This window comes from Epinephelus moara, chromosome 8 (genome assembly GCF_006386435.1).
Source record: "Epinephelus moara isolate mb chromosome 8, YSFRI_EMoa_1.0, whole genome shotgun sequence".
Taxonomy (NCBI): Eukaryota; Metazoa; Chordata; class Actinopteri; order Perciformes; family Serranidae; genus Epinephelus; species Epinephelus moara.
In genome coordinates, this window is record NC_065513.1 from 12,195,851 (window position 1) to 12,222,226 (window position 26,376).

Sequence of the window (26,376 nt, forward strand, 5' to 3'; positions counted from 1 at the left end):
ATGTTCTTTGAAAATACTAATAATTTGTGGCAATTTAAAAAAGTGTACTAAATGAATATACATTTTATTAAGTTACTATAAATTTGAAACTAAATTAATCTGTCCTCTTCTAAGTAAAACAAACAAACCAAAATAAATAAATAGTGTAAAGTCTTCCTTTTCCTGACACAGTTTCTAATCAGTCAGTCTGTCTGCTGGCCTGAGTCTTCAGACTTCTCAGCAGCCTGCCCCTGATTCCCTCTCATATCTCTCTGCTGGCTGATTTCTCTCTTCCATCATCACTGCTCTGCTGCCTCCCCTCCCTCGCCTCCTCTTCCTCCGCCCTCCCAGTGTCTCAGCTCTGTGCCTCACCTCTCTGCTTTTACTGTCTCGGGGGACGGCAGCCGGTCATGACCACCAAGTCCTCGCTTAACGGGAGCGCTGACCACCTGAAATACGGGGAGGCTCAGGAGATCCCACCTCTGAGGAACTATCTCTGTCTCACCATGTTCACCTGTTTCTGCCCTGCATGGCCCATCAATATTGTGGCGTTGGTTTTCTCTTTGCTGGTGAGTTATACACTGTTTGGAGTCTGAGGGTTTCTGGACACGATTGTTTCCTATTTTTAAATTGTTACAGCATGAGATAATTTAAGTGATGTTTTTATGAGGTTTAGATATTTACAGGCATAGAGTTCATTCAACATGTGTCACATTATATGGATACGTAGATTAGAGATCAGAGTGCTGGTGGTGGGAAAACACACAGAGGACATGAAGGGATGATGGTAACAACATGGCTGGATATACAGTAGCCTACACTTAATTGCAATTTATATGACTTGTCTGTCTTTTGCTTGAGCAGTAAACAAGTTGTGTAATGTTACAAATGACTTATAGTTGACTTCATATGAAGAGATACAGAAATAGCCTCTTCACTTCTCTAAGCTGCCCGTTTGTTTAATTAACAAATGCTTCTACTGATGTGTGCTCAGATCAAATATACTTTCATTTTATGTACTATCCAAGTGTCAAACCAGGTTTATAACTGCTTGATGTTCTACACAATGAATGTACGCCATCTGTGTTTCAGTGAGAGGAAAATCTTTGATAAATAATCCCCATTTGTCATGAAGCCACAAAGTTTAAATAAGTTTGAGCCTTAGGTAGGGGTAATGCATTTGTCTCAAGTCTTTGAGCTGAGGACAGAGTTGTATTGAGTCGACATGCCAACAGCAGCTGTTGCATCGCTGTAGCTGTGAGTAATAAGATGAGGTATGAAGGCACAGCCATCCACTGTTTATCATGTCTAAGACCACTGGCTGCACTACAGATATGAATTAGAGATAACAAGAAAGGCAGGTGTAGGGAGAGACATTTAAATGCAAAGCGTGGCAGGGAATGATTTCCTCTCTATATGAAAGACACATGCTACTATGGGGCTCATTACCTTATTGACACACAGGGTGGGACAAGTTTCCTCTGCAGCACATGCCTGTCTAAAGAACCTTGAATTTCCGTTTCAGTCCCAAAAGTGCTACGACGAAGAGGACTACGATGGCTCCAAGCGTCTGGGTCGGAAAGCTCTCCACCTCGGGATCGTTTCCTTTGTCATTGGCTTTGTGATCATCACTGCCTACACCGTTGTACACTTTACCATGGTATGAATGCAGCAGATATATAATGCAAAATTTAACAGAAGGATAGAAAGATTTCAAGTGTCTTTTCCCTCCACAGCATGTGGTGTGACCTCTTGAGGAGGAAGAGGAGGTGGAAGTGGAGAAGAGGTGCTGGAGAGATCAGCTCCACGGGATGCAAAGCAGCTCTGCTTGGCTTCTGTCATCAACAGCTCTGGAGGTTGTGCAAGAGCTGGCAGAGACTTACTGTACTGCTGGAGACATCTTTGTTTCAGCTGTTGTGTAAATGATATCGCAAGGACACTTTTTACAGTTTTTATAAGTGTAAGGTGAAAGGAATGATTATGCACAGGACCCTACCAGCACTTCCACTGATGAAACGTGGTGCTGCTCTGTAACTAAAGACCTATAATGGACTGTGTCACATTTCCATTATATCTTATTGATTACTGTACCTATTGATAACTGATTACTGTGATTTAATATTGGCACATCAAACTGCTCTCCTTAACAAGTTGTCGGCATAAAAATGTCAAATTAAAAGTTTTATGTTAAACAAAGTTCTGCTAAGCTGACCAAACTGTGTATTTCCAACATTGACACAATCAATATTTCTGCAATATAATAACATCCAGTATTGGTAGAAGCAATAGTATGATACAGCTACAATATGGGAATATACTCCCCGATAGTAGTGGGTGGCTTTCATGATACCCTCTCTGCTTGACCAACTGGCCACAGTTCCCACCCATCTTTGACACCTGTTGCAGTTTAATGAGTCTGAGGGATCATGTACCCTGATGTGTAATATTATCACAGTTACAACGCTAAAAATAAGATCATATAATCTTCAGGCTGTGCTGTGATTCAGCACACCAATTACAGAGAAAATAAAAGTTTAACTGGCGACTTATCAAGGCATTAAGTTTAACCCCATAATCCTGGAAGCATCTGCGCTAAAAGGGTCTGATCCACCTTTTCATCTGTTATTGTTGTGGTCAGTACCTGAAAACTAGCCTGGACAAATCTGCAAGCTCATGTTTTATTTTTTGCTCTGGCAGATGCATCTCAACTTGTGGAACCTTCACGTTTTAGGGCACTGTCACACATGATAAAAGGCAACGGTGAATATTTGCCTGCTGTTCATTTCCATTCAGTATCAGCAAAGGGGCAAGTAAAACATTCTCTACCGGTGGCAAAGCAAATGTCCATCTTCGCAATGCATGGAGTTCAACTAGGTGAACTCTGAACGGCCAAGAAGCAGTCTTAACCAATAGCAAAAAGTGCACCCTGCCTCTCTGGTGGATACCCACATGTTTAATGTTTAAAACAGTCCATAAATGTATATGGTACTAGAATACTTTTGCCCAAAAACTGATGGTCACCCTTTTAGGTTGCACTGTTGAACTGCATCCATCTGTCTGGAACATGAAACAACAGGGAAAGCTGTTAGATGACTGTGGTAAAGCCCAAAAAATTTAGAAAGGATAAACTGTAAGCGTCAAGCAGAGAACGCTTCCTGCCAAACCATCAGCTTTTTTTTTTAACCAATGGATTTCCAGATTGAAGGGCCTCATTCTCTGCAGGTCTGGAGAACTGCTGACCTACACTGAGGACAGAGATGTGGAAGGAACCTGAAGGAACGACTGATCCACTCAACATGCCCCCCTGTGGAGGACGCAGAGCTGGAGCATATGAGGGAAGCCTTGTCCATCACGGTGGAGCACCTGCTATTTGCTCTTGCAAGGATAAGAGGGGTCTGCACATCCAATCTACATGTGCTAATGACCATAGTTTATGATCTGTCCCAATGGATGTGCTGCAGAAATACGAGCTGTGAGGTTGTTGCTGCATGCAAACTAGTAGCTGAAGTGTAAGCGGAACACACTGCAGAGATAACAGGAAGAACCAAAGGAAGTGGCTGTATGACTGTGGCCTTTATCTGGAGCAAGACATCACAAAAAATGAATGGACTGATGGACAAAATCCTTTAAAGGTTCATTTCTTTTTTAAAAGCAAACAACATCTATAAATTGTGATTCATGTAAACAGAACATAGAGTTCTTCTCTCAGTGAGCTTGTACCCCTGCAGTATTATAACTCACAGGGAAGGTTACTTCAATGTGTAACTTTACTTTGGTTTCTTAAAAAAAACTTCTAGACTGGTTGCATTAACATCCATAGTGATGAAGGCACTTGAACGCATCATGGTAGGGAATCTACGAGGTGCTGTACATCTCTTAGACCCCTGCCAATCTGTGTACAAGGATGAAAATCACACCTTGAAAATCCCATCACATATGCTAGACTTTTGTTTATGGATTTCAGCTCTGCATTTACTACTATACTCCCTCAGATACTGTGAAATAAGTTGATACAGATGGAGGTGAACCCCTACATAATCAGGTGGTACTTTGCATTTCTCACAGGTAGGAAGCAACAGGTGAAAGTTAACTCAACTCTCTGTGACATACAAGTGATAAATACTGGGGCTCCTCAGGGCTGCGTACACTCTCCCCTTCTTTTCACACTATATACAAATGACTGCAGAATTCAGTAACCAAACAACTATATTATTAATTTCTCCAATGACACGGCCATACAGAGTCTACTGACAACAGACTCAGGTATTGCTGTATACAAGTGGGAGATAATAGAAGTTGTGCAGTGGTGTGAGGTGCATAACCTGATCCTAAATGTTAAGAAAACCTGGGAAATGGTTTATGATCCCAGGTCTGTTGGTGACCACAGCCTAGTTGTTATCAATGGAGAGAAAGCTGAGCAGGTAAGTATGTAAGTGCTTAGGCAGTGGGCTCATTATGTCGAATATATCTGTTCAAAAATTAGTCAACGCCTGCATTTTCTGCTCACTGTCCATGGAGTTGATACAAATATTGTGTTGTCTTTTAGAGTAGCCATCGAATCCATTATTCCTTAATGCATTACAACATGGTTTGGTAACCTGACTGTCAAATTTAGATCAGAGCTCCAACACCTCATTAGGAGGGCAGGAAAAACAACTGGCATGGTGCCCCCATCTTCTCTCCAGGAGATATTTGAGGAGACAGTGAGGAAGCAGGGCCTATAAATCACTACTGACCCAAACCACATCCTTCATAAGGAGTGTGAGCTGATGCCTTCAGGCGGAAGGTACGGGTTACCAAACTGTAAGCTGAAGAGAGATGAAGAGTGTGTGTGTGTGTGTGTGTGTGTGTGTGTGTGTGTGTGTGTGTGTGTGTGTGTGTGTATATGTAGGTGTGGGGGGAGTGGTGGGGTAGGGCATCGGTGCAATACTCTTAGGGTGTATGGATCTGGGGGGTTGATACTTTAAGTTACTTGTAGTTTGATTTTACATGTGTGCGGCCGTATCGCTTGTGTTCTGTTAAATGTCCAAGACAAATTACTCCTAAGGGAGATCTCATCTTATCTTATCTTATCTAAGTTTATTTTATCTCATCTCGTCTTGTTGTCTCGTCTCGTCTTTTCTTATCTTAAACCCCACTGACCTTTGAGTTGGTTAAGTTTCTCCAAGCCAAACATTGTTCAAACAACCCAACAAACTTTATGTAAAACTCCCAGGTTTTTCAAAGAAAACAAATATGTCATCTAGGGATATTAGTAAAATGATACACAAAACAACTACAATATGTTTTGATGGAATCGTGTAGCCATCAAAAACATGGAGTCTAGTATTTAAATCACTCAGTGCAAACATTTAGTAGCTTCAATTAGGGGTTGGACGCTGATATAGAATATACTGGATGCTGTCAGACAGTGGGGAATAAGATTTTAATTTTTCAACTTGAAATCTACTTTAGTGAAAGTAAAAGTGGAAACAGATGTTAAGGAGTTAGAAGTCATCATAACACCATTATTACTAGTAATAATAACCAGATACTGTAGCTCTACTCGCCAACCCTGAGAGGAGGAAAACTGTGACCTTTCTTAACACGTTAATACTGCTGACTCTTTGTTTTTATTGTTAGCGTGTACATTTACAGGCTTTACACTTGTGAATCACATGAAACAAGAGAGCCGTGAGAACATCTCAGAGAAATCAGTGTGATATGGCACAAAGGCACACTCCCACTGAGCAGCACACATCTTAGAAGGATATACTGACTGTAACTGTCTGCTTTACAGGCCTCTCACTGTAAATCATACAAAAATACATTTAAAAAATCAGAAATCTATGAGCCCAAATACTTTAAGTTTTTTTATTTCAAGGGTGCATTTAAAATCACCCCAAAACATCTGGCCACAAATTATTCTGATAGAATGTCATCTAGGCTGTGACCCCTTAAAATGAAGCATTGTCTATTTGTTACACATTGTCAACAACTACCATGTCAGCGGGTTAGGAACAATTCCAAGCAAAAAGTAAAAGTATCTTAATCATTTTTAGAAGCCTAAAGGTGTCATATTATCCAGCACTGCACATGAAAGAATGCAAAGATTAGAGGTGTTAAAGGTGGGGACAGTGATTCTGGAGAAAGTTGATATCTGAACTTAACACCTACACAAATACACCTCTGCCATCAGTGCTCCTTCGGAAGCTCTGTTTTAACTGCCCCTCATCCATGGCCTTTCTCCTATCCTGTCTACTAGCACTAGTCTGAGTGGGCGGAAGTTCACTGCATAGATCAGCCTCTCATTGGGTGGAACGAGCCACCCGCTGAAGTCCCACCCTACCACCTCCGGTTGTGTAGCAGTTTTCAACACGTCCTTTACTAACTTTTGCGGTGTTTGGTCTTGCGGGGATGTAGCCATTTTTCTGCCATGGTTCGCGTCCTGTCGGCGATATTTTCCCCCAGGCAATATTTTTGCAAGCGCACCGTTGCTGTGGCACCGCCCAGAACGATTGTGACTGGTTGAAAGAAATACAAGCAGCCGGGGCGTTTTTTTTATCCAATCTTAAAGTGAGAGTCGGCCCAGCCAGACCTTTCTTTTCTTGAGAAAGGTCTGGTGAGCGAGACTAACTAGCACAAATGCCCCCTGGTGCTGATTGGTTGGAATAGTGTTGTGTTGTTTGTTCCATATTTACAGAGCCAGGGCTGTGTATGAACACCAGATTGCTTTTTTTTTATAGCAAACACACAGAATGGACAGCTATTAGACCCATAGACTGTATAAGATAATGGATAAGATAATGGATGTAGCTACTGTGACATCGCCCATTGGGTTGTGGACTGCCATTTTGAAGATTTGCGTTCAGAATTTTGGCCATCGCCATCTTGTCTTTTTTGGAGCCAGAGGTAACCATATTTGGACGGCAAAGAGGAGCGAGTGATGAATCTGACTGGCAACCTGAGGTGACACCTTTCAGACAGCCTGTCACTTAATTATGTATCAATTAAGCCTTAATAAAATGTGAACAGGTGAGTTATCAATGTGTTCTCATCCCAACTTATCACCGTTTTGTCAGTGGACTTTCTCGTTTACATATGACGTGCTAGGTATCCTCCTGCATCTGTTGTTGACGTTCAATTCTTGTTAAATGCGTTGTGTCTTTTCAGTGTGCACTTCTGTTTTCACAGGAAATGTGAAACCTTTCTGCTTGTTAGATGCATTAAGTCTTTTTCAAAATAAACTTTCAACTTCAGTAAAACACCACATATTTACATTTATTTCCTTGTGCAACAAAAACGTGGTTTGGTTTAGAGAAAGTCATGGTTTGGCTTAACATTTACACAGGAAGCAAACAGCGGGTTCCAAGGTGAAAGTCCGGTTTGTTAACAAAGAGTGTATTAGATTATAACTGCTGACTGCAACTTTAATTGTCTCACCCTTAGCTATTGTGTGACCCTTTGGGGGGACCTTGGGGATAATTAATGTAGGATCCATTTTGAAATATTTGCAAGGATATTTTTAAGTGTGTGTTTATATGTGTCTTTTGTTTTTCATTATTCCTTTGATGCTTTCAGAAATAAACCAGTTATGATTGTTTGTATCTGCTTGTCTACAGCTGAGCATGTTTCTCTGCCTTTCTCATGTATAGCCTGAGGGCCATGCTGTAAATGTAATAGGAATAATTATGAATAATCACCCAGATTAATGACACCTTGGCGCTTATCGTGTAATTAAAACTTATTTTTAAAAAAAAATCATGCTAACGTTATCGAGAAATATTTGGCAACAATCGGGTTAAACTTTAACCCTCTGTGAGCTCGAGCACAGGAGGCGGAAGAGGTGTGTTTTCTGCACTGCACACACTCACACACACTGAGGTTTTCCCCAAATGGCGAAAACACTCAAGGTACAGCTGAAGGCAGGCAATTAGAAACAGAAATAGCGCTAGAAAAGAGGAAACAGAAAGAGCACAAAGGAAACACCAGTGTCCGCTCGCCTGTTGTTGTTTCGCGGGACCGTGAACACAGCTCCGCCTCATGGTGGTGTTTTCACTCCGAGAGGAAAACTTCTGCACCTCAAAGACGGAAACAAAAACGATCCGAGCTCCAGACGTTTTTACAGCCAGAGCCCACAAACAGATGTACACGAGAGCAGGGACCACCGATTGATAACACCCAATCAAACATCAATCATCTGTGAAGGCTAAGGTGGGTGTTTGTGTTCTCGTGTTGCTGGCTGTGGTAGATATAATGAAACCTGTGAACAATCACCAGCCAAGTATGCTGGGTAACTCATTTTTCCAGGGGTCATTTGGCTAAAGGACCCCTGGTGGTCAGCCAGACATCACTGCAGGGCTTCTGGTCATACAGAGATGCTGACTGTATCCTGATGTGTGCCTTGCAGGATGGGGAACAGCAGTAGTGACAGGTCCAGCGGGAGTCAGGGTGAGAGGTCATACAGAGATGGACAGCATGGAGGGAAAGAGGCTCGTCCCAACATCCTGATGGACAGCACAGAGGACGCTGACCTTTTCCAGAGAGATGATGCGAAGGTATAACTACAACCAGGACTTGGGTCACATGTTTTGGGATCACATAGCTGTTTGATAACTTAAAAAAAAACCATATTGTGTAGTATCCTATTACATTGGATTAGATAACATGAATGTTATGCATGTTTTTATACATTAACTATTAATTTGCAAGTGACAAATGCCATAAATGGATTTAGGTTGAATATTTAACAGATTTTTATTTGCCCTACAGGCGTGAAGCCATACTTTGTGCTCAAAATAACTTGTGGGAGAGATGCATCCCAAAAAAGGACAATTTTTTTTGTCGGTGCATTTAGGTTCTGGTAGGAAGCTCTGCCGTCTGAAATTTGAGACGAGTTGCCAACAGGCATTCTCTTGTCATACATTATGTCGTAACGATAATCAAATATGTAGAACAAACAGAGCAAACATAGGTTTTAGAAAGAGGAGAATTCCATTTTAAGTCATTGCAGTAAATATATTGCTGTTCAACAACTAACTGTAAAGCCTCAGGTAAACCACTATCAAGGAAGTATCACATCATCACAATGAGGTGTTTACAAAACAGTCCCATCTTTGCATAGTGCACACTTTTAATGAAGCTAAAAATAAAGGTGGTTTTGTGACGGATAACATATCTCAAGCAGGTCTTAAGTCTCTGCAAATTGATTTCCATTTCAAAAAGAAGGAAATAAATATAAACATTGTCTGTATTCTTCATACAGTGGTTAGCTGTAATATCAAATTGTTGCTAAAAGGCAAAACCATGCTAAAGCAACACTGGTATGGTCAGTTTATACTCTCCTTCAGGAAACTAATTAGGAATACTGATGAGGTATAGCAAATAAAATCAGAGGTGGGACCAGGTCACAAGTAAGTCTCAAGTCTTTGCACTTAAGGCCCAGGTCCTGAACTTTGAGTTTCAACTTCTTAACAAGTCATAATGTGCTCTTCACCTAATGTAATGCCAATTTAACAACGGAGTGATAATATATCACATTTACAAAAATCCCGAATGCTTTTTAAAGTTTGTATTCATTTGCTAAAACAGGTTTGTTGGAAGTTATTTTTGACCCGCACATTGTGCATACTGCAATTGAAATCATTCTTAGTATAATATTTTCCAACTGGCACTCCGTAACATAACGTCAGTTCTTCATGGCTCTTCTCCTGCAATGTGACTGAATGCTGTCAGATTGGTTCAGACAAATAGTCTCTGAGGAATTAAATGTCAATTTGCTGAGAATAATAGCGTTAATGTTAGCTGATGCAGGAATTAAATGGAAATAAATAGATTCATGGCACAGGCTTAGGGGAAGGTATCAAGTATTTTCAAGTCAAAAGGCTAAGTCCAAGTCCAAGTGAAGTCACGAGTCATTGATGTTAAAGTCCATGTCAAGCTGCAAGGTTTTTGAGTCGTAAGTCATCAAATTTGTTGAAGTTGCGTGACTTGAGCTCACACCTCTGAATAGAATTGAAATATTCACATATTAGATAATACAAATATTACACATTTTTGAGCTGTGAACATAGCTGTAGTCATCCAAACAAATGTTTAATGATTTTATACAAATAAAAAATGTAATATAAAAATGTATATACATGTGAAATACAGTGTGAAAATTATTTTCACATGGTGTACGATGGTACAGACATTTTTAGTCCATACAATTTTAATGGATGTGAGAATATTAACAAAAATGTGTAAAAATTTCAGCACGTGCAAAATATGTGTCATAGATGCAGACAAGGCCAAATATTCTGTATGAGCAGAACAGATTTGGATTTATTCGACTTACCTAAAATTCCAGACAGAAACCAAATACGAAAATGTCCAAGAGGCTGTGTTACGTCTGTTCTCATTAACCCCTCTGAGGAGGAGGCACAAAATGAAGCGTAGATCAAAGAGGTTGTAAAAAAACATACTGTAGATTTTTCAAAAACACCTTAAACAGTCGACTCCATCTTCAGCTCCCTCTCAGCAGGCTGCTCAGTCAGGAAGTGTTGTGTAACAGAGTTAGAGGCTGAAGGTGCTCGCATTAACATGGCAACAATCCCCTGATATCATGCTGTCCAGGTTCCACAGGAAATGCAGGAATTTCTTGCCTGGCAGCAGGACCTGGAGAGTGAGTGCAAAAGTCCAATGCAGGCCAGACCAACTGTGTTCAGGTGGCAGGGCGCTGCCAAAGAAGTCTTTGTGTCCGGATCTTTTAACAACTGGGCCACCAAGATCCCTCTCAACAGAAGGTAGTTTCACCTGTGCAGAATGCTTCGCAAGATTGTAACCCCTGATCTGTATGTACTGATGGAGATGTAACACATGGTTGTCTTTTAAACCCAGTGTGAAAAACTTTGTGGCTATTGTGGACCTGCCGGAGGGAGAGCACCAGTATAAGTTCTGTGTGGACGGTCAGTGGACTTTGGATCCTACTGGGGTGAGTGAAATCTTAAGTTTTAGAGTTAACTCACCTTTTTTTATAATATATAATGACACATGATATATCACCAATATACTGGTATTTATTGCCCTTTAACATAGGCTAATTTTGTCTGCATCAAATTTCTCTTTATGCACTCTCCCAGGCTGTGATGACGGCTAAAACTGGCACAGTTAATAATGTCATCCAGGTGAAGAGGACTGACTTTGAAGTCTTTGATGCCCTCAGGATTGACTCTGAGGATTCTGCAGATATCTCAGGTACTGGCCAAATATTGTTCAAAAGGTGTTTTAATCCGCTTTTGATATTAGAATGTAGGCCATATTAGAACAAGTGACCTGTGTTACGCTGTCTGAATTATTCAGGTGCAGTGAAGCCAGCGCCTATAGTAAAGTTAAGTCAAAGGGTAACTTTGGTGTTTTTCAACTTGGACCCCCTTAATTTACATCCACTAAATGTGCCTGTTTGTTGTTGTTATTATTGTTGTTATTAAAGTGTCCTACAACATTGTGGAAAGGACCCCTGTAGAGATAGAAGAGTAAGATCCTTTTTGTTTAACCAGAAAAAGCCCCAAAATGGCCATCACAAAACCCACCAGACCCCCATTTAAATAAACAGTGATTTTATTATCGTAAAACACACACACACACACACACACACACACACACACACACACACACTATTTCAAAGTTGACAGTAATAAGATAAAACTCACAAAAACCATCCAACAATCATTAACTTTGGTCTGGTAAAAAATCATTCTCGGAACCCATCAGCTGTATTCGGCGTCTGACTTCCAGCAGACGGCTGGCATTCCAGTTTGATTTGGGCGGAGGAGGCGAATTTCCATTTATATATAAGTAAATATGCTGAACCACTGCAATGGATTCAGAGTTTGCAGTGACGCCAATTATGTTCCGCCTCGTTAGTTCACAGCACGCATCATTTAACCTGGCAACAACTGCAGCCGGCTCAAACGTGATTGGTCAATATCACGCGGACTACAAACAGCCTACAACCAGAAACCAGGGCTCTTCCGCTCTTCTTCCGGAGGCAACATCTCCGGGGTTTGCCTACAGACTCTACATTCACTGAATGTAGAGTCTGTATATAGACTAGTAAAAAATAAACCCTTAGTTCACCCAGTTAGATGTGAAAATATGCAGCCTCTATACTCTCTCTGGGTTGTTTCTGGTTTAACAAAAAGGATCTTACTCTTTCACAAAAAGTTTCTGTAGGGATCCTTTCCATAAGTTGTCAGACATTTAAGCCCAGTTCATACCAAAGGTGCTCCATCCCTGCTGAGCCCTCTGTTTTCATCCTTATGGTGTGCTGGTTTCAGATGGTGGGCTGCTGCTGCTGCTGCTGCTGCTCGCTGTATGTGCTTATGTCATAGATTGATTAATTGGCGCTGGTTATTAATATTATTGTGGCATATTTATTATGAATGCAGTCCATCTGATGCTCATTTTGTTTAGGATTATCGCCATCCATCACTACTACAAATGCAACTGTAGCCAGTATCTCACTGTCAATATCCTCATTCATATTTCAAGAAGACAAAAATTATATTCAGACACAAAATAAGCCTGAAAAGCTGGAAATCAGAACAGAACCACAGAGAGTTGTTGCATAGAGATGATACACTGTCTCATCTGGTTGCATTGGTGTGAACCGGCAGGTTTTTACAATGTTGCAGAACGGTGCCTTGCAGGTAGTTGCCTGTTTCAGCTCGTTTTGTCACAAACCTTTGGTCTGAACTGGGCTTTAGAATAACAGTTAGAGCCTGTCAGTTCCAAAAAAGCACATTTAGTAGATATAACTTGACAGTGTGAATGTGCCCTGAAAGATTACATTGCAGCCTGTTGCTGCTGCCGGCTACAGCCCACAAATTTAAAAAATTGTTGTTCCCGTTAGTTGGACACAAAAACATAAAATATCAAAGTCCAGCTTAAACTTAAACATTTTTTTAAATAATATCTTATATGTTTTAAGTAGATTTTAATTATCAGTGCCATCCATTCTTTACCAGACTTGTCCAGTTCCCCTCCCGGCCCCTACCTACAAGATGCATATGTGACCAAGCCAGAGGACAAGATCAAACATCCTCCTTTCTTACCTCCCCACCTGCTGCAAGTGCTGCTCAACAAGGACACGGGTATCTCTGTAAGTACAGGCTTGACACTGGAATATGTGCTTGTCTCTCTCTGGTGCACAGCACTCTAAAAACCTGTTGACAGCATGCGATATAGTCAAATACATCCTCTCTCTGAATCTTCATCAGTGTGACCCGACGCTGCTTCCAGAGCCCAACCATGTGATGCTCAATCATCTGTACGCCCTCTCCATCAAGGTAACAAAGCCCCCGTAACGTAGGCTAAATATCTAATTTCATCAAACTGTCGGGACATATATGTGTCACTGTTCATCGTAACGGGACATCCAGTACACATTATGTGTTGCAGGTCAAACATATGACATAGAACATGCATGAAATGTTGGACAACAGATATCTATATGGCTTCTGCTGTCTTCTGAGAGGACATAAATCCTCAGTAATGTCATTGTAAACTTTGGTGTCTTTATGAATCCAACATTTCATGTAATTTCCCTTTTTTTCTGCGCTGAAGCTCATTTTTTTTATGTATTTCTGTCATTATCCAAAATGTTAATATTTTAGCTCACATTTTTATTGCCAGTAATCAAAATATTTCCAACAATTTCCAATGATATCCAGAAAACCTTTATCCAATTGCTCTTCCTGTCGTTGTCTTTTAGGATGGGGTGATGGTTCTCAGTGCAACACACCGGTACAAAAAGAAGTATGTGACCACTCTTCTCTACAAGCCAATATAATCCAGGATGCCATGATCCAGCCTCTTATTTTGAAATACTAATAATTCATCTGTAGTTGTATACAGCTGCTGCTGGGGTTGTTTTGGTAAAGATGGCACCTTAATATCTTCTATATATCTATCTAAGCTGAAGTTCTGAAACAGTTTGAAAGTTAAATTGCTGCACAACGTTTGTAAATTCTTGATTCAAGCGTAACTACAACCCCTAACGCTTCTTTTCTTATGAAAAGTCAGTATCAACGATAAGCTCCAAGAGACATATTTTCATTCTAACCTCACGTGACTCTAGGTGTGTCAGCAGATTTTTTTGGTTGAAAGAGAGACCAAACACATGATGTATAAGTGGTAATCTGTCCAAACTTTGCAAAGCCAAAGCCTCGTGTTGCTTTGCATGTTGCACTTTGCAAGTGACCTGAAATTGTACGAAACTGTAACATATTAAAGTATAAAAGAGCGATAAGAACAGCTGTAATCTGTGCTAGACAAGCTCTCCATACGTGAACAAACAGACAAGGGGACACAGACAGGTTGAAATTCAACTTAAAAGCCTCACGGTGAGAATCTCACTTGCATGTTTTATTTCAAACTGATGCCATTGTACAGAATCAAACTCCTTTTACATCTGGGTTTGTGTAAAAATTAGAAAGAAATTAAAAGTTGACAAGAAAAATGTCAAAAATCAGATGTTCCCTTGTGTGTTTTTTTGTGTGAGTTGTACAACTCAGTTGACACATTGGACTTTGGGATCCACGTTCTTGTTGTCAGGGTTGTATTTGGTTTGAGCAAAGCAGTGAGCCGCCACCCGATCGCACTCACACACGGCAGCCTGGCACTTATCATTGGTAGCTGCGGGGACAGAGTGGAGTCAGGAAATGAACAGATAGTTGCTCAATAATAACAAAGCATGAAGCACGCTTGCACAGAACAGTGTGGTTACTAGCAGTAAGTGCCGGTGTGAAAGTGCTCTGAAGCACTAGGAGAGCATTTGTTTATAGTGTGTGTGCTCCCAACAAGGAATCATACCTCAATCCCTGGCTGTGTAATACCCATATATAGCTGTGTAAATACAGTTGTTGTATGCAGTAGCTACACACAGAGCCACAAAAGCAGCCTTGTGTAATTTGCTATATCCACATTAAAACTACAGTCTGCATACAGTGCTGTGTTTTCATTCAATCAAAAATGCTTTTAAGTTTGTAAAGTTGAGAATTATAAATAGCACTCAATTCATCACTATAACTGAGCCTGTGAAACTGCTTTGTGCTCTTACATGAACACTTCACACCTTGAGGAAAACACTGCCACATTTGTGTGTGGAGGCAGTGTTAGATTTACGTCCTCAGGGTTTCTTAGCTGGACAAAATTCTTTGTCTTTACTTTCACCAGTGTCACTGTAGAATTTCACCAGAAAGTCATTGAAAATAATTCTAATGTAATATCTAAATATGTCAAACCATCCTAGTTTAGCCACAGTCTCACCTGAGCAGGTCACCTGCTGATTTGAACAGGTGAAATCGTACACAAGAACATAGGGAAGGTCAACAATAGCCGTGCACCCAGGAGCCTTTCTGGCCGCCCTATAGCATTTATCATGAACTCTACAGCACCTGAGAAAACACAAGGAGAGGGTGCATGTTTGAGATTACCCAAAGTTTCATTTGTTTTAAAATGGTGAGTGGAACACAAACATATCCTACATGTCCACTTCATCCAGAGGGCTTCCCACCCCCCCGAAGCCACACCAGCAGCCGTAATCGTTGTACTTCAGAGGGTTAACACCAGGCTGAGGGCATTGGATCAACTTCCCAAACTGCCATAAGGCCTTGGGCAGCAGCGCACCGCTGGCCATACAAGCTGTTAAAGACAGCAGTAAGAACACATGATAAACAAATCAGAAGAACGTATCCTAAAAACAATGATACAAAATTGATAGAGAAGCACTGGGTCGGAATAAAGATAACTTCACAAACAGCACCTATTTACAACACGTGTAATTTTAAGGGCTGACACATATTGACAGTCTTACCGGTGAGAAGCAGCAGCAGCAGAGGAGCAGTCAGATTCATGGTTACCATCAGAAAAAACATGAATTTTGGCACAGCCTGTTCTTATATGACAGGAGGTGAGAGAGAGAGAGATAAGAGGGTGGGAGCTTTAAAGGAGGGGTTACTTAACAAAGGTCCTGTATTTGTTGGTGGAGTTCATCTTGAGAATTCCGTTTACTTCAGCACGTATTTACCAACGTCGATTACAAGTGTGACAATTTGCAAATAAAACACATAATCAGCCTGTTTGGTCAGTTGTAGGTTTCAAAGCTATCTCTATGGAGAAGCACTCAAAAGCAACAAAATCACCTTTATTCTCTATTTTCATTAAACTGTAGAGAAATGCAGTATATTCCACAGCTTCCACTCGTGCCATGCAGGATATTAAATGTCACTACACATCATCTGTTCAATCATAAATTAGGCCTGATGCATTTATGGGCAATACAGTAATAATAATTTTCAAAATCTTGTTCAAGTTAAGGCCTAAGTGACCATCTATTAGTTAATCAGCTTTTCTCAGTTTGATGCCAAACCTTATAACAACAGCTATAAGACTGTGTAATATTTTAATAGAACATATGGTTAAAGTTCAGCTCAGATTGCAGCAAGTCTCACTTTCATCATCAGTAGCTGAAGCTTTTCGGGTAAATAAGATAAGGTATCCACGGGAAACACAACATAATAAGGTGGACATGGACTTATTTATTTACCCCTCACAGGTTAGACAGTAGTTGTATTACAATTTTCTTCTGATCTTTTCTTATTTTCTTTTAATTTCCTACTTAAACATTCCCTGATCTGTTTGATCTTATCTTCCTGTTCACTCTGTCCTCACTCTGGTTTGCTTTTTTCTGTCTTTAAATAGAAGTCAAATTTAAAAACTTTCCATCTCACAGCTGTGCAAACAGCTAGCACTTGCCAGAGTTCCCACGACTTTCCATTGCACCCTACTCAAGCTGTGTCAAGTGTCTTATGTTAACACAAATGAAAACAATGTATGATACAGCAGGACAAAACTAATGAACCAAATATGTATGCAAAAAGCATTAGTGTGTTTGTGTGTATATGTGTATATGTTTGTGTATGTATACTGGTTGTATGTGTTCTACATATGGGTATATGCACACATGTTGCAAAATGGATAGAGGAAGAGATTGGGTGACTCTTGGCAATTGGCCAACAAAGGACCACCTCTCAAGGTCAGGGGTCAATATAAGGCTTTAGCTTGACGCTCCACGTCTTCACCAGCAAGATGCATGCGACTCACTCCCTGCTCGTCCTGCTCCTCAGCCTCCCAGCGCGTAAGTACTCACAATTAGAAAACCTCCATGGATGACTTTGAGAGTTTTGCATGTCTGATTAATCAGCATCAGGGACATTATGATTGTATGAAAGTTTTGAGGTGGGTATTGTCTGATGTGTCTCCATTTTGTCTCCCAGTGCTGTGTAACCGAGCTGTGTGGCAGTTCAGGGGGATGATCCTCTGCACTGTGCCTGACAGCTGGCCGCTTCTGGACTATGCTGACTATGGCTGCTACTGTGGGCTGGGAGGCTCTGGCACACCTGTGGATGAGCTTGACAGGTGACACTGCTGATGGTGTATTTGTTGTTGTTTCCTGTTCTGAAAGTCCCCTAACTCAAAGTGCAGTCCAACTAAAAAAGTCAAATCACAACTCAAAAAATGCACATTTTCTGACTTACCTGGAGCAGTTTTGTGGCATGCAACCTTTTCAGCTTTATGTGCAAAGGTTGTGAAATATCTTCTCTTGACTCCAAGACAATGGAGGTGAATGGAATTTTGTTTGTGCTGTTCAAAGCACTGACACACCTTTTTTCCACGGGAGTGTTTCTTCAGGAGGAAATAGCTCTGGTACCAGTTTGGATTAATTAAAACTTTGAGTTGAAAGTTTTAGTTGATTAATCAGTTAGTCAATAGACAAAAAATTATAAACAATTTTGATATCTCTAAATCAATCAGGCCATTTTTTATGCAAAAAGTCCAAAGATTCATTGGTTACAGTTTCTTAAATGTGAATATAAGCTGCTTTATGATATACAAGGGACAGCTCACCCACAAATCAAAAATAACATATTTTCCCTCTTACCTGTAGAGCTAGTAGTCTAGATTGTTTTGGTGTGGGTTGCTGAGTGTTGGAGATATGGGCTGTAGAGATGTCTGCCATCTCTCGAATTTAATGGAACTAGACGGCATTCAGCTTGTGGTAGAAAGAAAATAGTCCCTACATGAAACTGCTCACAACAAGGTCTGTGGATTATGTTGAGTAATTGGGTCATGGTTTCGGGAAAGAGACATTTCTTCTTTTTTTTTTTTATTGTAATTTTTTGGCGCTTTGAGCACCACATGCCAAGTGATATGTAGTTCCATTATATTGAAGAGAAGGCAGACATCTCTACGGACGATATTGTCAGCATTCTGCAACTCACACCAAAATAATCTACATTGATAAATAGCACTACAGGTAAGAGGAGAAATATATATTTTTGATTTATGGGTGACCTGTCCCTTTAAACCTAATGTCTTTATATTTTGGTCTGTTGTTGGGACAAAAAAAGACATTCAAAGATATCACCTTGGACTCTTGGGAATTGTGTGGACATTTTCAATTTTCTTTGACATTTTGTAGATTAAACAGTAAATCCGTTAATTAAATAATGACTCAATATTGTAAATAATAATTAGTTGCAGCCCTAGTTAAATTTAAAATCTCCTGAAACTCAATAAAGTAGGTGCCTTTCTTCATCTTGATGTATGGAAGGTGGTGCAATTGCCTTTTAATGCTTTTGTATGTTGCAGATGCTGTCAGGTCCACGACCAGTGCTACAGTGACGCCATGCAGCACGATGACTGCTGGCCCATCTTGGACAACCCCTACACTGAACTATACAGCTACAGGTGTGATGAGGCCAGCAAGACCGTCACCTGCCAGAGTGAGTGTTCAACAACTCTTCCAAACACAGCAACTTTTAGATATTGAGTTTCCAGTAAATACACAACATTAAGTTGCAGATTTGGAAAAACACACAAGGTTCAATATCAATGTTGTTACGCCATTATTCTTAATACATTTTTTTTTCTCCTGTTGGCCCCGTTCTATCTCACTCTACTGCTGCTCTCTGTCTCTGTCATTTAGATAACAATGATCCCTGTGAGAAGTTCATCTGTGAGTGTGACAGGAAAGCAGCCATGTGCTTCGCCAAGGCAGGTTATAATGAAGAAAATGCAAACCTTCCCAGAGCTCGCTGCAAATAAGCCAACGGACTCAGAGAGAAACACACTGAAGAGTGTCTTTATTAAAAGTCAACAGGTGTCATTGTATTCATAGTTATTGTTTTATTGTCAAACAATTACCTCACAAACGCACTGTATATGCAACTTCATCTCTTGTGAAATTCAAAATTAATAAATTGCTCTGAAACACATCATTTATATCATTCAGTCTTAATTTGACCCATTATTTTCCAAAAAACCAGGCCTGGCATGTTGGTGAGGGTTCAGACAGGTTCACTGTCTCTCACGCCCTGATTTCACAGATGTATCGATACTGCAGGCCGCAGTCTGCATCGTTCAACTGTTTGCGTATGCGTCTTTCAAAGCCGTGAATCTGCCCACAGTCCTCTCCGTTCTCTCTGTAGTCCCAGTTGTCGGGCTGACCAACATCCCAGTAACTGAACACAAACAGGGGAGGGCAGAGGAGACGTAACTGATGTTACACATAGTGAAACATATAAAAATCAAACAAAAAAAAAAAAAATCTCCACTTGGACTCAAGAATGAACTAATTAGAATTTGTTGGTTCAAGGTCAAGGTCAAGGTCACTGTGACATCACAAACATGGTTTTGGCTAGAAGTTAGAAATTGATATGCTAAGGTCAACTTTACTGTGACATCATAATGTCATAACTAAGGAACAGAAGGAGAGATATTTGGTCAAATACTGAACTGGTAACATTAATCTTGGGTGGCCACCTTGAAAATATGTGAAGCATGTATGTTTTCACAGACATGGAGGTAAACTGTACATATATATAAATATATATATATATATATATATATATATATATACACCTTCACATTTCTCTTACTTTGGGGTTGTATTGAAGTCCGTTCCATCCACCCAGCTCCAGTGTCCCTCGTGTGTTCGCTCCACAAGTCCAATCCAATAGTTGTGTGTGATTTCAACTATTTGTGAGATGAAGTCCTGGGAAAAAAAAAAAAGTAATTTTATTATTTGAGGTCTTTATTCATTCTGTGCAGGGGCAAAGGTTTTGTCTTAATATTTGGGGGTCCCCCACAGTGAAAGTTTGAGCATCAAAGACTTAATTTTCTGCATTCTGGTGAATTGTCCAGCACCAATTTCTTGTGGAAATTTCCATGTTTTAGAATAAAAGTCCTCTGCTATTTAAACTATTTTAAATCGGGGGGCAAATGGACAACTTCACTTAAATTATATGGAACCAAACTAGCGTAAACTTAAACCTCACCAGTTCCTCCACATTATTCAGAACCAGCAGGTGTCCTCCGAGTGTTTTGCACTGCGTCTCTGCTCTGTGCCAGATCAGGCCAGTGGTGGATAGAAAGTAGCAGCCGCCTTGGAAAGACACCCATCCTTCCCTACATGTTCCTGTTTTGATGAAGATTAAGACATGTCAGAGAGCCTGATGGTGGAAAAAAAACTCAATTTTGATTTTACTGGTATGAAAGGATTCAGTTTTTACCACGAACTGGGGCAATTTTCTGCAAGGGGACCTCCGGCAAAGTTGCACCTTTAATTTAAAAGCCACAAAATAAAAACAGCTATTTTAGAAAAGTTGTACTGAGGTTGTACATCATTATATCCAGACCTGATGACCATTTCCCGACCTGAACTGGATGATAGATGGATCCTCTCCAGGCTGAGTTTGACATTAATGACTTCCTTGTTTAACTGGGAAACTTTGAGACACAAAAAATGATATGAAAAGAATATGAATTAGCTGTGCATGTAAACTGTATTAATGAATCAGCTTCACTGGAGAGTTTAGAGTCGTACATTTTATCCCAGTGACCATCAGCAGAATTAACAGCAGCAGCACCACAACTCCGTAGAGGACATACACGACTATCCTCTTCATACCTACAAACACCAACAGACATTTTTTCATAGTTTAAATTGACATCTGAAGTTACTGAGTCAAAATTAAAGATGTGTACATGTTGTACCAGTTTGCGCAGTCATTCTGAGCTCTCCGGGGACAGGGCTGACAGGGCTGTTATCAGACGATCCAAACTGGTGATACTGAGACTCCATTACTGGAACAGAGCAGATTCTCTTGGAAAAGCCTTTTTTTTCTTTTTACTTTTTAATGCAACCAGTAAAACAAATATTTCACACTATATTGCTGTCGATTGCAATTTGGAAGAAAAGCTTATAGTTGATAATAAAAGCGTTCGGTCCATAGTCATTTTAAGATTTTCTCCAAATAAGAGGTCAACTAAATCTCCCCTGTTTGTTCTCAAGCTGAATATGTTAACTATTAACGGCTCAATAAATAAAAGAGAATTCTGCCATATTATATACTGTATTATACACATGTTCAAATATATACAGCCAATTTTACTCAATGCTTTGCTAAATTTAAATTATGATAAAAATGATAGCTTTCATTGACATTTTGACTATACAGTGTATAACTGATGATGTTATTGGTACATGCATGACACAGTGATTCATTCACATTTCTACACAGTTAATTATTTCTATAAATGTTGAAAAGAATAATGGTAAAGTAATTTCAGGAGCAAATATATGCAACAAAGTGAACAGTTATCACTCACCCTCATCATCCAGAATCAGTCTGAATCTGTCTGGTTGGACTCTGACCGTGAGATCACACAAAGTCCTCCCCTTTAAAGAGGAACCCTTCTGAATTTAAATTACAGAAAGTGTATTTTAATGTGCTTACAATTATTCCAATATTATTTATCATTATCTGTGGCCCCATGATCAGACACAGGAAGTAAGAGCTTGGCTCATTCTCTATGATGTGTGAGACGTTTACCTGACATGTCGGCAACAGGGGGAAAGAATAAGAATATTTGGGCGATACAGTTATTACATAAATCAATTTTTCCTCTCATTATCATTCTCAGTTTGAATTACCCCAATGTCAGTAAGTGAGAACTTACTACTTGATACCTTAGAACTTGTTTTTCAACCTGTTTTGCTTCTGACAATGTGATGTCTTCTTGCTGTCTGCTTATCTGTGAGGTGAGTGCATAAAGATTGATTTTCCCCTCATGGACTGTTTTATTTGGACTGGCTTTAGAAGAGGTAAAGGATACGGTATTTCACAAGACATGAGCAAAAAAAAAAAAAAAGGGAAAAAAGTTGGAAAAATCGACATAGGTCTTAGAATATGCAATGAAAACTTCACACTATGATAGATACAGATGATTCATACAATATATCTCTATATCAGTACAGATTGTTATGGTAAAACAAGTGAAATAATTTACCATCAATGTATCACTATTGCAATCGGACTCTTCAATCACCAGTGATCTCAGAGGACCAAAACAACCATTGGACCAAGTCAGTCATATCGCCAACAGTAACTGTTTTCGCAAAATTCTGCTGTGTGTTATAAAGTACATACTTCACGCTATCTGCTGTCTGAGGGCACAATATATTTTACCACCACCAAATATCAAGTGCAATTTTTTGCAGTGATTATTTTATTGCAGCTTCCTTGTCTCCTCACTTAATTTGTGAATATTTTGTGAATAACTTAACTATTCATGTTGGTGTACTATGTAAATAGTGAGTAGTGCTTTTCATTATAACTTTTTCATGCTTCATTTTAATATGTGGTAGTAGTTCATCATGCACATTTTTTATTATTTATGTATTTATTTATGTTTTTAAAAGTTACCTATTAGCTATTAACTCAACTGGTCCTGTTCTTGCTGCTGTGACACTAGTATCTTATTGGCTGAAACTCAACAGTGACTACAATTTAAACTTCACTTACCTTTATATTTTATGTAAAATTCCCATGAACCTGGCAGAATAACAGCAAACTTAACTTTAAAGTTTCTCTACTGAGTCTATGGATAATGAGTCTCGACTTTTTTTGTAGTTCACAGTCTCACCGCTTGGTGGCTCAGTGCCCTCTGCCTCCACGTGACACCTCTGTACAAAGTCCTTCCGGTCTCTTCGTCTCTCAGAAAGGAAAATGGCGGCCCTCGGACGGTTCTCTCAAATGTTGCTGCGGTCTTCTCTGACCCAGACCCGGCGTCAGCTTTCTGCTGCTGCTGAGGGACACGGCGACCAAGCAGGTAATTTTAGCACCTCTTGAAAGTCTATGGTTTTATCTAATGTCACTTGTTTTCACGACAACTTATGGCGTGTTGACGGTGACCTTGTTGAGCTAGCGTTAGCTATTTTAGCATTAGCAGTAACCTGCCTGAGCGGACAGCTCGTAGAAGAAGTTGCCCATAACATTAGCTGTCTAACCCGAAGACATCGTCATTTCAGAATGAACCCTCAGTAAAGCATTCACGCAGTCCTCCATAATGTCTTAGTGTTCTTGTGGTGTACTGTATCTCTTTATTTATATGGCTTGAAAGCAGAGCAGTGTCGCTAACGTTGCAAGCTAAAGAGCAACAACAGTGTCCCATCAGGTCAATGGTCAAACTATTATCCCCAACTTAAATCAAGCTCCTTAAAACACCTAGAAAATGAAGGAGTATCAGTAAAGATACACAAATTTATTTATTTAACCAGGTTTGTCCCATTGAGATCAAAGATCTCTTTTACAAGAGAGACCTGGCCAAGAATGGCAGCACATATAGTTTCAACACATTGTCACATTAAACATAGACATAAGAGATACAAGTAATAAACAATTGAATTTACACAATCAGGTCGAGATCAAATAAAACATTTACACTCATAAAGCCTGGATACAATCAGGCAGAAGATACGAGCATATGGGGGGAAAAGTAATACAAGCAAGGCAAAAGAAATAGGATTAAAATGTGAACATAAAACACAATGTATACAATGTATTTTACACACTATAGTTTATTTTTGTTTGTTTTTCCATTCTTTTTATATGAAAGAGGCAGAGAGAAAACTCAGCAGAAATTATTATAAGTTATTTGCTAGTGTTAGACCACTTTATAAGGTTTATGTCATTAGTATTACTCAGCAAAATGATCAAATTAATAATACTCAGTAAATGAGATGCTCATGTATCATCTCAAGGCAGATCGGAAAGCTTGGTGTTGAATGTCACCTTAGTTGGCACCATGACAAGATAGCATGATTATGCCCCTGACCTTGATGATCACCAAGCAGTCCATTTATTCAAACAGAAAGTAATAAAACTTGTATATAAACTCACTATTGATGTGTATTTTAATGGTAATTGTCGCAGGAACTGCTGATGAACCTTTTCTTAAAAGATTTGATTATGGTTTCCTGATTTATACAGGGCAAACATGTTATATTATACATGTTAATGATGTCTTTTGCAGACAGTGATGGCGGGAACTGTACTGCATTTACACTTTATTTGTTGCTGCCGCTGTAATATCATCTATTGGGATAGTCCAAAATATGTCTCACAGAAATCGAACAGGTTTGAAATTTTTTCTAGCCTTAAGAGATTTAATCTGAAATCACCACACTACCGTACCATTTTACTTATGGTGTCCAACATTCCTGATGTCAAAGATGTGAAAAAACAGAAAGAAACTTCTTTTTCCTATGTCCCATTGGGAGTGTCATACATCTCAAAAGTTAATTCTCAGCAGTGTTAGTGTGGTTGGACCTCTGAATGCTTTTTTTGTTTAACTCACTCAACTCATTACTATCTGTCTTTTCCAGCACGGACCTGGAAGATTCTCACCTTTGTGGTTGCTCTACCTGGTGTTGCAGTGTGCATGTTGAATATGTACCTGAAAGAGCAGCACCATACCCACGAACAGCCAGAGTTTGTCCCTTACTCCCACCTCCGCATTCGCAGCAAGGTCTGACTTTATGCGACTTATGCTCATTTTCAGTTTCATATTGGTACTTAAGGTTCATACTAGAGCATATTTACATGTTTTAATGTTCAGATAACACTTTATTTTCCTCACTCTGTGTGTACTGAAACACCTGTATTCACCCTCTCTCTGAAACATTCAGTTTTGCCACCTGTCTCTTTAAGCCCCCTTCCCGAAAAAGCCCAGTTTGCTCTGATTGGTCAGTATTTACAGGTGTCTGCATCTTGGACATTGCAGTTGAGATAGACTGTAATGGAGAATGGCTGCACTTTCAACTGTGAAAAATCTCCAATAAAAGCTTGTCAAAGCAACAGGTCATGTCCCAGTATGAATATGATTCAAAATCAGGGAGAGATTAGCAACATCAGAGAACAAGATTGTTTCCCTAATGTTAGCATGTAGCTACATGCAGTAGTGAACTTGCAGCTGGAGTGTTGCACCTCTTTCCTCTGTTAAAATAATCGGTAAAAGCCTCTAAACACAACTGGACACGTTTCTAGCAGGAATCTTATTTGAAATCGGGGAGAAATTTACAACATCTGTAAACAAGATTAAATGTTTCCCTGACATTAGCATGTAGTAATATGTAGCTGTGCAGCCTGAATAATGTAAACACTTGCTGTGAAGAAATCCATCATGATCTACGTCAGCTTGAAGCCAAAGTAGAAAAAGCATTGTAAACAAGATATTCAGAATAGTCTGAAGCCTGAGGTTTTTCACTCACAGGGATTACTTTTACAGATGTTTACCTCATTATTGAATATTTGGCCATGTTAAATATAAACATCCATCATTGTAATATTATATATATGTATATGAAAATAAGGAATAGCATAACAGTTTACAGTAAAATAATTCAAATGTCAAAATGATTGTTTGAAATGTAATTAAGTGTTGCCTCATGTTTCTTTTTCTTTCTTTTTTTTTCTTACAGCGTTTCCCTTGGGGCGATGGCACCAAAACCCTTTTTCACAACTCGCATTTGAATGCCCTTCCTGACGGCTATGAGGGCCACGATGAGTAAAGCCCTCCTCCAGACCTCTTAACTGGCACAGGGACCAGTCCTCCCTCCGTATTTGTTACTTGACCACACCTACATTTACAGTTTACTCTTCAGTTTTGTTGTTTTACCTCTGTGCTCTCACCACGGGGCACCCGAACCAATAGCTCCTTTACTTTGGACCATAAAGCAAAATGTCAGACTAAAACTGAATTAACATAAATAAAGTAACTATTATTACCTCATTCCATGTTTTATTTCTCGTGTGTGTTGATGTGATGTTGTCTTCCAGGTTTTTAACCTTAAATGTATATTTTGTTTTAAAGGAAGAAAACATGATTGGATTTTAATATAAGATTATGAATTATTTTTTTGGCAAGTTTTGTTAAAGAGGTGCACAAAATGTCTGTAAGGATGATCAAAAAAGAGTTAAAAGGGCATTTTTCATTTCATCTTGACTATAAACAAATGGGCCTCTTTCA

At 39.6% G+C, this 26,376-nt stretch overlaps 6 protein-coding genes across 6 annotated transcripts; 4 read left to right on the plus strand and 2 right to left on the minus strand.

Moving 5' to 3' along the window:
* Positions 1–369: 369 nt before the first annotated feature.
* On the plus strand, positions 370–2,093 carry LOC126394606 (transmembrane protein 233). Its single transcript, XM_050051529.1, has 3 exons — positions 370–548; positions 1,505–1,639; positions 1,716–2,093. Exons 1-3 carry the CDS (start codon positions 390–392, stop codon positions 1,725–1,727), a joined length of 306 nt encoding a protein of 101 aa, XP_049907486.1. The 5' UTR covers positions 370–389; the 3' UTR covers positions 1,728–2,093.
* A 5,712-nt stretch (positions 2,094–7,805) lies between these two features.
* prkab1b (protein kinase, AMP-activated, beta 1 non-catalytic subunit, b) lies at positions 7,806–14,473 on the plus strand. Its single transcript, XM_050049990.1, has 8 exons — positions 7,806–8,172; positions 8,369–8,516; positions 10,576–10,745; positions 10,840–10,933; positions 11,082–11,196; positions 12,969–13,102; positions 13,221–13,289; positions 13,715–14,473. Exons 2-8 carry the CDS (start codon positions 8,370–8,372, stop codon positions 13,790–13,792), a joined length of 807 nt encoding a protein of 268 aa, XP_049905947.1. The 5' UTR covers positions 7,806–8,172; position 8,369; the 3' UTR covers positions 13,793–14,473.
* On the minus strand, positions 14,326–15,953 carry LOC126393705 (phospholipase A2-like). The gene is made up of 4 exons (XM_050049995.1): positions 15,818–15,953; positions 15,489–15,645; positions 15,271–15,398; positions 14,326–14,637 (listed from the first exon to the last, which is right to left on the minus strand). Exons 1-4 carry the CDS (start codon positions 15,876–15,878, stop codon positions 14,513–14,515), a joined length of 471 nt encoding a protein of 156 aa, XP_049905952.1. The 5' UTR covers positions 15,879–15,953; the 3' UTR covers positions 14,326–14,512.
* A 534-nt stretch (positions 15,954–16,487) lies between these two features.
* On the plus strand, positions 16,488–19,280 carry pla2g1b (phospholipase A2, group IB (pancreas)). The gene is made up of 4 exons (XM_050049996.1): positions 16,488–17,140; positions 17,280–17,421; positions 18,655–18,788; positions 18,992–19,280. Exons 1-4 carry the CDS (start codon positions 17,092–17,094, stop codon positions 19,108–19,110), a joined length of 444 nt encoding a protein of 147 aa, XP_049905953.1. The 5' UTR covers positions 16,488–17,091; the 3' UTR covers positions 19,111–19,280.
* Positions 19,123–21,727, minus strand: asgrl1 (asialoglycoprotein receptor-like 1). Its single transcript, XM_050049994.1, has 8 exons — positions 21,676–21,727; positions 21,061–21,150; positions 20,891–20,974; positions 20,722–20,793; positions 20,577–20,624; positions 20,343–20,482; positions 19,944–20,059; positions 19,123–19,526 (listed from the first exon to the last, which is right to left on the minus strand). Exons 2-8 carry the CDS (start codon positions 21,146–21,148, stop codon positions 19,373–19,375), a joined length of 702 nt encoding a protein of 233 aa, XP_049905951.1. The 5' UTR covers positions 21,149–21,150; positions 21,676–21,727; the 3' UTR covers positions 19,123–19,372.
* A 1,292-nt stretch (positions 21,728–23,019) lies between these two features.
* Positions 23,020–26,139, plus strand: LOC126393707 (cytochrome c oxidase subunit 6A, mitochondrial). Its single transcript, XM_050049997.1, has 3 exons — positions 23,020–23,178; positions 24,734–24,876; positions 25,829–26,139. Exons 1-3 carry the CDS (start codon positions 23,076–23,078, stop codon positions 25,916–25,918), a joined length of 336 nt encoding a protein of 111 aa, XP_049905954.1. The 5' UTR covers positions 23,020–23,075; the 3' UTR covers positions 25,919–26,139.
* Positions 26,140–26,376: the final 237 nt, after the last annotated feature.